This window comes from Squalius cephalus, assembly GCF_949319135.1.
Source record: "Squalius cephalus genome assembly, chromosome: 4".
In the NCBI taxonomy this organism is placed as follows: domain Eukaryota; kingdom Metazoa; phylum Chordata; class Actinopteri; order Cypriniformes; family Leuciscidae; genus Squalius; species Squalius cephalus.
In genome coordinates this window covers 40,697,555-40,712,961 of record NC_137125.1, presented here as the reverse complement: position 1 = coordinate 40,712,961, position 15,407 = coordinate 40,697,555, and the positions used below count along the sequence as shown (strand labels likewise).

At 39.1% G+C, this 15,407-nt stretch overlaps 1 protein-coding gene across 2 annotated transcripts in view; it reads right to left on the bottom strand.

The window, feature by feature from the left end:
• hgfa (hepatocyte growth factor a) overlaps positions 1–12,818 on the bottom strand; it is a 21,509-nt gene extending 8,691 nt beyond the window's left edge. For both annotated transcript variants that reach the window (XM_079869782.1, XM_079869783.1), the window contains exons 1-10: positions 12,684–12,818; positions 8,815–8,959; positions 8,067–8,179; positions 7,516–7,630; positions 3,939–4,081; positions 3,659–3,779; positions 3,459–3,577; positions 2,878–3,043; positions 2,005–2,138; positions 1,145–1,238 (exon numbers count right to left, since the gene is read on the bottom strand). In XM_079869782.1, the coding sequence (XP_079725908.1) occupies positions 1,145–1,238; positions 2,005–2,138; positions 2,878–3,043; positions 3,459–3,577; positions 3,659–3,779; positions 3,939–4,081; positions 7,516–7,630; positions 8,067–8,179; positions 8,815–8,959; positions 12,684–12,747 (1,214 nt within the window). In that variant the 5' untranslated portion in view covers positions 12,748–12,818. The remainder of the gene's footprint in view (positions 1–1,144; positions 1,239–2,004; positions 2,139–2,877; positions 3,044–3,458; positions 3,578–3,658; positions 3,780–3,938; positions 4,082–7,515; positions 7,631–8,066; positions 8,180–8,814; positions 8,960–12,683) is intronic.
• Between the last annotated feature and the right edge of the window lie 2,589 nt (positions 12,819–15,407).

Here is a 15,407-nt window from a genome sequence, read left to right as displayed (position 1 = left end):
TGGAACCTTGTAAGTGACAGATTTGGATTGCTCTACATAGTCAAGCGTAATACAAATAGCGCTCTGCATGTTAAGGGCGACAAGCCAAGCCATCATAAAATAACTAGCGACAACGAAAGCTGATTGGGACTCGGCCAAAAGGCTGCGCTTGAACACGCCAAAAGGACTAAAGTCGACTGTCAACTAGCATGTGCGTTCTGCACCAGCATGTAAGGAAATCAGCAGGTATCAATAGTCTATATTCATCCTTCAAAAAGGGAAACCTAAACTGGGACAAAGCAGCATTTCCTTACTGTAACATTTTGAAAACACATCATGCTAATCACTTTCTTTATTCCAGGTGGCTCACGTTGTTGAAAGATTTCGCATATTGAATGCTCAGGTAATATGACGTAAAATTAGACCCGGCTTCTGTCTTTTCTGTCTTGACTTCTTTGCTTGCTTTCATCACTTTCGCTTTTATTCGCATGCACTGACTCGTTCGCTAAGCCAGTCAGAATTCTCTATTCAACATGATGGGTGCCGACGGTGCGGAACACATTGCAAAAACTGGGCCGGTAGACGCTCACTGATGGCCCGACGTTGGAGGACAGCCGACTGTTGGCTTAGTTCGCCAGGGCCTTAAAAGCACAAAAGACTCACAACTGATTTCAATTCAGGCAACGCAACACGACACAAAACTACAAAATACTTGATATACAATATCTAATAAGATTTTGGGTAAAATACAAATTTCATTTATAACTCATTTTATGTCATTTTTAATAGATTATTCAATGTTGAGCATTGGAGAAAATGTAAGTGTATGTATTTTTCACTCATTTGTGAGCCATTTGGATCTTTTTATAAATCTGCGGCACAAAATTGGCCAAATTGAGTGTCATTTTGAGTTATAGTCAGTTCCATTTTTATGACTGGATTCCATGACTGTGTTTAAACCAGCCCACAAACTCATGCCATTGGTTGATCACTCAAACCCAGCAATGCTGAAAACAACTGAAAGTTAGTGGTTTGTGCTTTTTTAAACAGTCTCATTTGCTTGTTGTCTCTGAACATTACCATGGAATAGAACGCATTTTAACATGAAAATGAAATGGCACACAGCAGCTTTAAATTGTTTCAGTGATTTCATGGAAACGTGTACCTGAATGTGTGGTCGGACCACAGCCCACAAGGAATCCCAGATCTTGTTTTCGACAAATTGCCACGGTAACTCTCCCCGTTGTCTTCATAACATTCTAGAACACAGATAAAACATACATAGAATTAACATATTAACATGCCTGAACACATGCATGTACAGTATCTTCAGTAAAAGCCATGCTTATTCAAAGCTCCATGTTTAGATTATTTATGGATTTGCTGATTGTATCCATGCTGTCATGAAGTAAGCATGTTTGAAATAGCATTTTACTAGAGGGGGAGGGCCGATTTCACGTCAGGGACCACTTTACAATTGGTGGTTGGCAAACAAGTAGGGGAAAAAAGCTTTTGTCTGTGCCAAGATCTGACTGAAGTTTGAGTGAATCCAGAGAGGCATTGCTCTGTCTCTCTGACCTGAAACCTCAAAGGGACTCTTCTGGTGAGAAATGTGTCTTTTGAAACACATAGCTGGAACACACATGAAAAAAAAAGAGACTATTCTAATAGGATTTTGAAACAGACTACACGATTTGCGCAGAAGAATCTTTTTCTTTTAGGAGCGCTTGTATGACACAGACGAAGGGGAATGTGAGGGTACCCAGAACAAAACCGCACTGGAGCTGGTGCCAGATCTTTACAGGCAGTCTCCAAACGTCCGTGATGGCGCCTCTGTGCAAAACATCTTTGTCTTTCATCATTAAAATTCTTGTAAATTATGATGAGCTAAGCGTTTTGGAACAACATAATTCATTATGTGGCTAATATGGTTCACGATGCTTAGTCATGCGGTGCAGTACAAGTGTGAGAGTGTGTGTAAGCGTGTAAGAAGTGTGTGTGTGTGTGTGGGGGGGGGGGGCTTACCTGTGCTGTCAGAGCTCTCTGCCTCACATCTTGGGATGTTGGTACAGAAAGCTTTGTGTACTTTTGGGTCTGTGGTGAAACACCAGGGAATTTCAGAGCCATCAGGGTTTCTGCAATAGTTCTCCCTGAGATCCCTGAATGGGACACACACAAACAATTTTGTAAAATCACATTTGCATGTATATATTTTTTCTGCATCTTTTTCAGAATGATTTAGTACCAGTCAGAGGTGAACAAACCCCTAATCCTGTAAATGTTTACAATATGTTTGTAATGATTTTGCTGGCAATATAACATTGAGCAACATTGTGTATATTGCGATGATTCTAATGCGCTTTTTATTTGGTTGTTAAGTTTTCTAGTGTGTCATTAAACTAGTAACCCGCTAGTTTGAGAACATTAAAGCACAAAAGTTTAAATAATGTGTCTGATTTATAAAGAGTGTTAGAGTACGTTTTATTCATTTCCGTAAATCAGTTCAAACTGTCAGTGAATCAATTCAAAACTCTGATTCAAAGATTCAAATGATTTTTTCTCCATGTGACATGTTTTGGGGAAATATCATTCTTGCTTTCATTCATTAACAAAAACCTTGAGTTAACAATTCTTTAGATTTTTTGTTTTATTTTACTTTATTTCATTCAATATTTTGAATCTATTTGGTTACAGTAGCTATTTGGTGGCATTAAGGTTCCTATGACTGAAAAAAAAACCTACCCTTTTAAAATATCCAAGTATATTATGAATATCAACAAAAGGTATCATATTATATATTTTCCATTGGCAAACACCACTCATATTTTCTTCAAAAAGTGTTATGTAGTTATGTGATAATGATAATAATAAAAAAAACATTAGTGTAGAATGACTCACTTGCATTTATAGTTGTGTGGTGTGTATGAATGGTTGTGAGGAAATAGGGCGTCCCAACGTTGACAGGTCACACCTGCAGGGGTCACACTGACTGTACCCCTGTAGCCCTCTCCCTGACCCCGAAAGCAAGAGGTGGTCACCTCCACTTCCACATCATTATCTGAGTCTGAAACAGAGATAGGGAGAGAGAATGTCAGGAATTCCAGGCATGGGATGAAACACAGGAGTAACTATGAGATTTACAACAAGCCAGTGCACCTGTACACAATCCCTGTGCCAAACTAAATATCACATACACGCAACTATCTGTGATAGGAAAGGGGTTTCATCCACATGCATTACAAACTTTTAGCTTGAATTAAATTCAACAATATAATATAATAATATAATATAATATAATATAATATAATATAATATAATATAATATAATATAATATAATATTTTAGTCAGGTACAAAATGGAGAGATGTTTTAATCACAGCATAACACAATATCACAACAAATCCAAACCAGAAACATAGCTAAAACCCCAAAGCATGTACGTTTTATAGAAAGATGAAGATGAAGAAAAGTGAACAGACCACACACACTGATGTTACAGTATTCCCATGTTGTGCTTTTGTCCATTGTGTAACACCATGGACGCACGTCATTATTGGGATTGCGGCAGTAGTTGTCATCCAGGCCTTTACCTGCATGCCTATAAATACAGATACAGAAGAACGAGTAAATCGCACAGTTGAGTGTGTATATGTGTGTGCGAGTACATGTGAATGGGTACCTGTGAGGCTGGTAGGTGTGTTTATGAGGTTTCTGTGAGTCCCATCTCTGGCACTCTTTCCCACTCTCTGTGTGATCCATGGGCCCTCTGTATGTTTCCCCATTACACCTCATGCACTCCACTACAAACACACAGAAACACACAGGTATTACAAACACCAAATGCACACATAGAAATAGTCTTATCACGCAGATGGTGCAACAGACACAAACACACTCACATACTGTACTCTCATATCACAAATAACACATATTATAGTATAGATGAGGTCATCTCTAACCGTCTGAACATTGGGGCAGCCCACATTCCTGGTGCCGAGTCTCAGTGAGTTCAGTGAAGCACCAGGGTCCACTTGGATCATTGTCCGGGTTTCGGCAGAAGTTCTGACGCAGGTCAAACTTTTTGTGTCTAGCAGGCTTAAAACTGATAAGGAGAGGGAAAACAGAGTTAAAAATTCAAGTGATCATCCAGCTCAAATTGACTTTTGTCCACTACTCCTAGGACCACTGTCCTGCTGAGTTTAGCTCCAACCCTAATTTTTGCCTATAGTTTTTCAAATACCATGTATTCGGACATAATACTCTGTTGACATACTTTTTCCCCCGCATACTATATAGTAGGGAAGTATTTGATTTCGGACACAGAAAAGGTCTTTAGGATTACCACAAACTTCCAAGCAAGTGTGTTGGAGCAGGTTGAAGCAGAAAGTTGCAGAAAGTTGGACCGCCTAGAGCAGGATTGGATATCCCTGGTCTTTTGGAACACTAATTGAGTAAATCAGCTCAATCAGCCTAAAAGATCAACTTAGACAAGTATGAATTTCTAGTTAGTGCTAGTTTGGTGCTGGTTCACCTTGAGACCTGGCATAGCCATGTTGTTCATCAGCAAAACTTAGCAGGAGGTTGATCATGGAAGTCTCCTTGATTGAGCTAGTTAAGAAGACTGTGGGCCCTATTTTAACGATCTGAAACGCAAGTATCAAGTGTGAAACGCAAGTAACTTTGTGGGAAGGGTCTCGGCGCTGTTGCTATTATACCCGCGGGATAAATGACTCTTGCGCCCGACACAAATCTAAAATGGGTTGGTCTAAAGTAGCTTCATTATTCATAGGTGTGGTTTGGGCGTAACGTGAAATAAACCAATCAGAGCGACATCTCACATTCCCTTTAAGAGCAGGCGCGCTTGTTCCATGGCGGATTGCTATTATAACGGCAGATTTGCCAGGCGTGCGCCAGGAGCGGTTAACAGCCGAGGAGACAGACGTTCTCGTCATGGCCGTAAAAGACAGAGAAGTTACATTGGGGATGGAGAAACCCACCCAAATTAGCTTCGGTTAAACAGGCGTATGATAATTTGGGTAAATGTGTAAGCTAGATTTATGCCTATTTTTTCACAGCTTCATGGACACAACAATGATTTCCCTCGTGTGTTAATATTTTTCCTTGTAATAATGTATGGTTTTCTAAAAATGAGAACTGCTGCGTCTGTGTGTAGATGAGATAAGCAAAGTGTATGCACGTTGTGCACACTCTACACTGATTATGGCCAAGCATGCGCCCTTAAAATAGCATATGAATAACATGCGCAATTGTTTTCTACAGGATAAACAGTATGGAAGATGTATGGATGGTCCTCCACATGTTTCCCTGGAGGACGGAAGCTCAAACCCTGAACAAAGTCACCTACCTGAATTTTTAAGTAACTCTTAAGACCTTGTTTAGCTTGCTAAGGTGTCTTTGATTAGGGTTGAAGCTAAATTCTTGAGAGTAGTGTCCCTCCAAGGCCAGATTTGAGGAACCCTGGTCTACTAGATTGACCTGAATATCACCTAAGCCAGTCTGGACCAGCTAACAACCATAAATGACCAGCTTCAACCATGTAAAACCAGCATATTGTATCTCAACAGATGCTATCTGAATCTAAGTGTACCTAAACAATGAATTGATCTGGAAAACTCTTAAAATCAAATCCAGTACTAGACCTTCAATATAAGTTAAAATAACACCAGATTAGGACACCATCTAAACAAAAGCCATGCAGCACAGATGACTTGCTTAAACAACTGGGTTACGAAAGGAGTGTGGTGCTGGAATGGACTGTGCTCCTGCATCTGGATCTTGTGGCTGGTTCCACATGAGACCTGAGATTTCTACAGCTAATGATGTTGTGCTAACAGATGTTAGCCAGCTATTCTTCTCTGGCTTCCAACAGACGCTCTTGCACACCGAATGCAATCCAAACAGAAACTTTAAACTTTCTTTAATCACACTTACAACACCTGGAGGTCATATGAGTCGGAAATGGGCAATTTATTGGAAACTCTCCATTTGTGTACATACAAAAGGTCTTCATCTCAACAAAGTGACATTTCCTGGCAGGAAGTTGGTGTTGGGTGGCCACCAGCTCTGGAACCAGCACTGGCACCTTCTTGGTAGAAAAGGGGCTTGCATTTTTTGTCTTCTTAGAGTAGATTTACTTGGTTCTCATCACATTCTTTCTGATCATTTTCTGCTGTCTCCCCCGTTTGGCTTGGCCAAATGTATGGGGCAGGTGGACACATTGTTCTGGTGGATAGATTGAGTAGCTTGGGTCTGAGAGGAAAAAGATCTTATCACATGGAAAAAGGTTCGAAGGGAATCGAAGTCGGAAAGTACTGTTATCCATAGGGAGGAGAGGATCTGGATTAGCATCTGTGTGCTAGTCTCAAATGCTGCTCGTATTTTAATGTGTCTGCGGCTTTGTGAGCTCAGCTGGAGGGCAGACAGAACATGACTTCAGTCCATAAATCCTCCTTCTCTCGTTCTTTTTCTATCTTTCTTTCATTCTCTCACCTCTAAAATCTTTATACAGCTTGTAAGCAGTGAAGCTCTTAGAGCTAATAACCTCTTGGCTAACAAGGAGCTGGCAACAATTGACCACATTAACCAGAATAGCTTGTGTTCGCACAGTCAAGGCATCACTCCGAATAGTCCCACTTTACTTCTGCTGTGAGAAAGATGACCCTCAAACGACCAGGCCTGAAAGCAATCTCATCTGCAGTCTAGACTAATCAGTGATTGTTGGCAGACAGCACACTGACGGCAATTAACGGCTAACGGCTAAGTCCACGCTAGGAACAGTGAGGAGTATTGCGAAAATTGCTAGCTGTCAGAGACCATATGAAAGCTGCAAATGACAAGCTTACTGAGATAATGAGTTGCAGAGGAATGAGCGGTTTAAAAGACAGATGCAAGAATTGACTATGAATAGCGTTGTTTATTAGCTGTAGCTATTTACTCAGTGTGTACAAAAGGTAGATGCAGTTTACACAAAGTGTAACAGAACTTAAACGCTATTTATACTGAGAGTAAATAGTTTTAGATAATGTTTGCACACAGTGTAAAACACAATAATTAGCATCTTGTTTACGAGTGCGAGTAGTGATAGGTGCTATACACAAAGTGTAAATAGAAGTGATATGCTATTTATACTAAGGTAAATTGTTTGCGTTTTATTTGAATGCACCGGCTCCATTGATCTAAAACAATTCACTAAGGAACCAAGAGGCGTCGCAATGTTGCATGTCGATGTCTTGCAAGATCCTGTTCCTTCTCAAAGCAAATTCTATTGGCTGAGACAATTATTTAGGGGTACTTTTTCAGTGCCTGACTGATTTAAATAATAAAAAAAACATGATAGTGCATCTTAAAAATGCCATTCACTTACAATTAGCCTTATTTGCATTTAAATTAGGTCTATTTGCACAGAAAATAATGTCAATGACTTAATCCACCAGCGCTTTAATTAGCACAACTGTTTAGTAAATTCATCCCAGAGAGTCAAAGAGAGAGAAATCAAAAAAAGAGATGACTTTTTACTTGTGCTCATGTGGGATGGACATATTCCAGGATTGACACGTAATTCCAGTCTTTGTGATAGACCTTCTCCCCTTGTAGTTGACACCTGATCCAATGATGCACTCCCTCACATAGTCTGTGGAAAACAAACGGCACACAGATATTCATATAATCTGATATGATGAACGTTGTTTACGGATTACACATTTCACTGACATCCTGAAGTGATTTAAGTCTCCAAACACGAGTTTTACTGACAACCATGGCATAAATCTAAATTTTCAACTCCAGCTTTTGCTGAAAGCATAAACATACGGCATCTTGTTACCGTCAACAGTCATGCTTTCTTATACTCCGTTTGCTGCCAAATCTCTTAAGCATGTGTTGTTTACAATGACAGAGGGGATTTTATACATAGAAGTGATTTTACACTTCGAGCCAGCAATCTAAACAAACATGACTGGCATTTGCGCAGTTTTACAACCAAATATTTCCAAGAAAACGTCAGAAATAATAAAAGTAAAAAGTCAAGTGTGAGTGAACTTGTTCAAAAGGGAATTCAAAATATTTACCTTTCTTCTCGAAAAGGTCACAATTGGGTTTTCGCTCTCTCTTTGCGCCTTCGGAGAAACGATCGAAGGGAAGCAAGTGACATTTCCTGTTTATCTGGTCAAAGTAGAATGCCCTGTAAGGAAGCAAGGAGAGAAAACCAAGAAAATGAAAGTCAATTGTTGGGTCAGAGAACCACCACGATCAGATGAAGATCTCACATGAGCTTGCTATATAAATAGTTCAACCAAAAATTACAATTCTGTCCAGATTTACTCACTTTCATGATCTTCCAAATCTGAAAAAGAAGATATTCTGAAGATTGTTTCCCATTAACTTTAATTGTATGGACACAGAGACATTTTTCAAAATATCTTCTTTTCCCTAGTGAAAAATAAATATACCAAAATGTATTTGAAATACGATGCATTTACATATTTATATACTAAATAAAAATTCCATACAATTGTGCTTTTGGTATACTAAATTGGTATACTTAAAGTCTGCTAAATTGGAACAACTAATTTTGTACTTAATGCACTTCAGTTATCTGGAAATAGTATATTTGATTGTGCTAAAGTGGAAATATTGCCAGTATACTTTAGGGACAGTTTAAATATCTTGCATTTAAAGGCTGAAATTATACAAATACTAGGGAGAAAAAAGAGAAACAAAACGACATGAGTAAATGATAACAGATTTTTTTTTTTTTTTAGGTTGAACTACCCCTGTAAACTTGTGTGTCTGTGTGATTACATGTGCATGTGTCACCTGCAGGACTTCTTGCTCTTGCTGCATTTGCGTGCACAATCATCCAGCGAGAGGTTTCTAATTCGAGGAGATTCTGGACAGTCTGTGCAAAGCAGCCGGCTGTTTTCACTTTTCTGAAACCTCTGCAATGTCTGTTTTCTGCACTCTGAACAAAAGAGACAAGGAGATTAAACCCAAACACACACGCAGGTACTTAAAACACACACACACGTACATGTACACTCGTAATCTCATACATGTCAGAGCTGTCACACACATTATCAGAAGGGTCATTCTCAGGAAACATTCCCATTTGTACCAAATTTGTGTCTCTGTGAATTAAAACTGATATAATTTGACAGATTTTCCTTACAAATTCATTTTCATTTGAAATTTTCCACTTTAGAGTGTAATGAACTTTTTAAATACTTTTTTTTTTTTTTAAATGTTTGTTTTGACGTGACCTGTTTTTAAAATGACGCTTTGAAATATTTTACAATATACACTGATATTCAAAAGTTTGGCGTCGGTAAGATTTTGTTTAATTTTTTAGTCTCTTATGCTCACCAAGGCTATATTCATTAGATAAAACTGTAATATTGTTTTAATTCAGCATCATTAGTCCAGTGTCACATGATCCTTCAAAAATCATTCTAATACTCTGATTTGCTGCTGTTTTTTTTTTTTTAGATTCTTTGGTGTCTAAAAGTTTCTTTAATGAGCAAAAGTAAGCAGAGTAAACATACATAGACTCGTCAGCATTTACATTCTTTAGCATGAGTAAAATCAGGTTTCTGTTTGCTATTTTACGACTGTTTGCTATTTATTTCTTCTGCAGAAATGAATGAGAGGCCAGTAAAGGGCCGAGAGACTCTCACTTACACACACGTGTCACGATTCACTGCACTGTGGTGGTCCGAGGATATTTCTAAAGTCAGCTTACATACATGTGCTAAGCTCACATGGTAACTCCCACACTAAAACATATACATAATCTTTCTGTTGTTTCCAGGTCCAACATCTTCCTTACACTGTCTTTATTTGCTGATCTGCACTCTTAAATGCAATAGTTCACAGAAAAATTACAACTACATCAAATTTTTACAACCCAATGAACCCATGCAGACATTATTCACTGAAAATCTTCCCAGCAAGGGAGTCCATGAAGCCAAAATGGGCAATTCTTGTTTTATGGAACAATGCAGTATTTATTATACTTGATTTGATTTATAAAAATAAAAAAAATCATGTGCCCTCATAGTCTCAAAATACTTTCCCCTCCCTATTACAGCGATGGCTCTTCTGTGATGACGTGTTTTCTGGCATGAGAGTGGGACAACCTGTCACTCACATGACATCACAGCAATAACAAACCAGAACGATCCAATCAATTCCCCATGGACAAAGTCAATTCCCACCCAACATTTTTTCTTGTGTGAGAATTTCACCCGGATACGTCTCAATAGGAAAGAAAAGACAACTTCTGTTCCATGCCTAATTTAACTGGAGAACCGCAGCAACCAGATCATTGAGTAAGAGAGTACTTGCAGTTTTGCGGACTCGTGAATGTCGTCTTGTCCACAGGCTTGTGATGTCAACAAGAGTGTCGGATTTTCATGTTTCATAAGTGTGCTGACAGTAATCCATAAGAGCAGCATCTGGGACAGGGTCGAACCTGACTCATTAAATCACCAATGTTACCAGTGAATATTGACTTAATATTTAGTCTGTTCTTCACACAAATCTATCAAATTACTTGGTATGTCGTATGGACTCATTTTATGGCACTTTTTTTTTTTTTCTTTTTGAGGCTTGACATGCATGTTCACTTCATTTTGGATGAACTATCCCGTTTAAAGGCTGATAACAGAACTGTATATTCTCTCCCATAGGCTGTTATCTCACTCAGCGACAGCGTGGGCATGAACTTGGATCTGTTCTGTGCGGTAGCCTTGGGCCCGGTGCCCTGATTATCAAGTCATTCAGTAAACTGTTGAAAATCAGGGGTGAAAGGTAACACCCCTCAGTTTGATTCAGGCACGCGTGGTGCTCCACATCTCTTACCGAACTCCTGTGGCTGAAGCGGTTTTGGTGAGAACACATTATTAATGTTTGGGCCGCATCTGAACACATCTGGATTTCATCAAGCTGCTCTTCAAACATTGATCTTTTCCTTCAGCGCCCCAATTAGACTCCTTTAAATTCCTCTTTCTGGCCTGTCGGGGGCATCTTTATCTCCCAGCATGCTTATTAGATTTGGCTAAATCGCTTCCTTAAATAACAACGGGATGATGGTAGCAATGAGGATGGGCATCAGTGAAACATCAGCATTAATGGTTTCAGTCTGACTCACTAATGTCCTTTCCTTTCCTAGAGCTTCAGTGAAAGTTTGAAGAACCTCTCGTACTGTGTTTACGAAGCACATCTGGTCTGGTGAATATTTGCAATGGTGAAATATGGGAGAAACGGCCCTGTCCAGATGTTGCAAAGCACGTCGATAACGCCGCTTTAGAGAGTCCATTCACCCCATATGTGCGTTCAGCCATTGCTGGAAATGTGCACTCTGGGAAGGGTCTGATGCTTTACTGTTGCGCATCTAATGATGCATGTCATGAAAGTAGGACTGAAGTAGCGTAACTGTTGGAGATTTTATACACTTTTTACAGTTTCAAGCCCCATGAAAATGAAAAGTGTCTTGCTAAAAGACTCAATGGTGATAATCTTGTGGGGTTTGAACCTACAACATACTGTTCCAGCACAGAACTTTGACCATTAGGCCACACCACCCCATATCCTCTGCACTACGTGATGCATGCAACATCTCCAGGCTTCCGTTTATGAGACTGAAACATGAGGAAGGGTCAATGGGTTTGTGTAAAATACAAACTAAATACACACTATTGTAAATGAGGACAGTTTGAAAACTGTGGCCCCCTTGATTGTTTATTCCCCCTTAATTGCATTTTTAGTTTTCTATACCCCCCCCAAAAAATCTGGGAATTGATTCACATGAACCCTTCAGGCACTCCACAACCTTCCAACAATTTACCATGGTAACCATAGTTTTTACCATATACTGTAAAACAAAAACAAAAATCATTTTTATAATAATATCTTGCATTTCCACTGGTTTGTATGAGTTAGAGTTTTAACTCAAGTTTCTTCATCAGTAAAGTGCAACGAACTTACAGCTGCAGGTTGTAACTCTGGCACCACTTTGTAGTAATTAACCTTCATTCATAGATAATGCAGTTTAATTAAACCAAATTTTAGAGTACTGCGAGTGAGAGTTTATAGTGTAGTTTGTCATTAATATGAGATCTCCTTCAGACAGTGGCAGAATTTCATTTCGTTTAACTTCTTGTCAGGACACTGATGGCTTAAGTAGTTTTACACTATGCCTTAATTTTTAAGTACAATCAACTTAGATGTTTAAGTCATTTCAACTTAAATTACATTAAACTGGCTTAATGATGAGTTGAAACTTGTATAACTACTTATAAAAATAAGTAATGTAAAAACATATGTTGTCATAACTTATTGATCATATAATTTGCAATAACTGCAGTATGGTATTTGGTCACCATGGTAATTTTTTTTTTTTTTTTTTTTTTTTGCCTTGTCTTAAATATTAAACATACACACAATATCCAATATCCCCATAATCACTTTACCCTCAAAATGCATTACAGCACGTTACTTTTTCTAAGACAACACAAAATAGTTATGGATCCATTACTTGATTAACTTTTTTTTAGATGCATGAACGTTTTATCGACTTAATATTGCTCAAAGACAATCTAACAGTGGCATCTTTGCACTGTGATCAACACGATTTAAAACACAATCAGTTAATCAATAAGTCACTTCACGTGGTCATGGTCACTCACCCGCATCCATGGACAGTAAGACACACAGAAGAGTTTGATAAATCCACATTATGTCCAATTTCATATTGCTCGGTTTGATATTCCAGGATTTGGGATGGAGATTTTATAAGGTCCGAGCTGGTGTTGCTGCTGGTGTGAGTGATGAACAGGAACAGATCGCAGAGATCTTGCGCTCTCTCACTCACTCACTCACTCTCTCTCTCTCACGCACGCGCCGCGGACGTCAGCGTTTATTAGGGAATTTAACCTTAAATTTGGAAGTGGATGTTGGATTGATCAGAACACGGATGAATGCATCATTTCCTAAAACTCTGACTGATAACCACATTAGAGACATGCAAATAAGCCTAGTCGTGCCATGAGTGAATGCTGCTGACCTTTAAAGTGTGATTGTTTTGTGGAGCTTGTAATTAGAATCTGTTTGTTATTATGTGTAAGATATAGGCATCATAAAATTTATATTACACACAGTTATGGATAAATAAAGCACTACAAATAATAATTCAACATACTAAAATACACAAATGTACACTATAAATAAAACCTGTATGAGCAACACTATAGTGCAGAGTCTATTGTGTTGGTTTATGATTACAGTGTTGTTAAAGGAATAGTTTACCCCCCAAATTATTTTTCATTTACTCAGAATACTCACCCTTATGTCGTTCTGAATTACTTTCTTCGGTGGAACACAAAAGAAGAAATTCGGAACAATTGCAGGTCGATGTTTTCCATGCAATCGGACTGAGCTTTTAAGCTTAAAAAAGACTCAACAGCTTCATAAAAGTATAATAATTTGGTCAGTTCATTGTTGGCAGAAGTTGGCAGAATAATTTGGACTGTTTTGCCGTATTTAGAATCAATAAATAATAGAAAAATAGCATGTGTAAACAGAAATGGGTTTTATTCACACATCAGAGCTCATTTAGTAAATCAGAGGTTCATATCTAGCCTTAATGGAACTTTATAGAGCATAAGACAACAGCTCTGAGATGAACATACTCAAATTTAAATCTTCTACCGTGTTGGGGAAGGAACTGACCTTTCTAAAATATGCATTTTCACGGAAGTTCAAGGAAGACATTGTAACAGGCTTGAAACTCAGCACTGTGCAATACTTTTAAGGGGAGGGGACAATACATCATCAGTATCAATGCTTAGAGAGATGGTTAAATGAAACAGTCCCTAAAATGTGAGTCTGAGAGCTAGCCTTTGGCTTTTTAGCATTACTGTCTGTTTCATTATACTTATTCATCAGAGGCGAACAATAATAAAAAATAAATAATAAAAAATTTCAGGGACAAAGTGGTCTTTTAAGCAATTACAGCACAGTCCTCTGCCATGAAACTAAGCTATCCGAGAAATCAAAGCAGTCATCTGCCAGGTCACCTTCAGGCACAGAGTAGTTAGATTGCGACCTGAAAGTGAATTCATGAAGAAGGATTGGGGCTAAGCGAATCTCTGACCACTTCACACCCTGTTATTCCACAGTAAAGCCAATAAATGCAATATAAGCCACGGCATCAATAAAGAAAGACTTCTGATGGATCTCTCCTGCTCTGGATGCTGGTCAGTGTGGCACAGCTGGAAGCAATCCCATTCCGATTGCCGAACGCCGGGCTTCATGTTTAACTAAGTGTTCCTGAGTATTTAGACGCGAACCATGTGGAGGGCACAATCGTTATTTCACAGGAAATCCACACTTTGGCCGTTAATGGGCAGTTCTAAATGCCCTCTAGAGAGAGAGAGAGAGAGAGAGAGAGAGAGACATAGAAAGAGGTGAAACGCAGAGCTCGGATTCTTTCTCATTAAGTCGCGTGGAGCTTTTAAAGTCGACCTAACTGTTGAAATGTTTGCATTGCGGTATGTGTGGCGAGCAGGTGGGCCCAAGCATGCGGCATGCTGGCCAGCCCAGGTGTCAGCGTGTCAGTTGGAGGGAGAGAGCTGTGCCTGGCGGGGCTGTTGGGGAGAATGTGGCCAGAGTAAATGCCTTGACTTAAATACATCAGGCTGGGCTTTGACCACCACCCAATCCCCAAGGGCGGCCCGGCCTGGTGAAACCCATTTCAAAGCAGCCCGAATGAACTCCCCTCAGTTTTACTGTGAAAATAACCCGTTTTACAATGAGATGAAAGAGTCTTTATTGAGCAACTGATAATGATACAGGCCCATTTGTTAGAACATCTGTCCGTGTCAGGTATCACACTCCAGAGTGACAGCTGTTCTGTGGGATGGGTCTGCTGAGGACAAGACTTTCCTCATCTAAGGAAATATATTAAAACATATTTTTTGAAATATTTCAATTACAGTATACTCAGGTTTGAGAATTTGAACAAACCCCTAAAGGTGTGGTCACATTAGTATCTGCAAAATTTCACAGGCAAAAAAGTCCACTGCTCACCCAAAAATGAAAATTCTGTCAGTAATTACTCACCCTCATGTTGTTCCAACCCTGTAAGACTTTCGTTCATCTTCGGAAACACAAATTAAGATATTTTTTATTAAATCTGAGAGCTGTCTCACTCCTCCATATATAGGCTTCTCTGTAATTGAAACTTGCCGGCCCAGAAAGTTAGTAAAGACAATGTTAATCAAAAAAGTAGGGTGGGACTTGATTGGATGGATGGAGGCAGATCTGAATGCAAGCTTGCAGTCAATTGTAAGAAAGGGGCGGGGTTTAAACAGACTAAATGATTGGTGGAGTCTGGCATATGTCACCAGAGA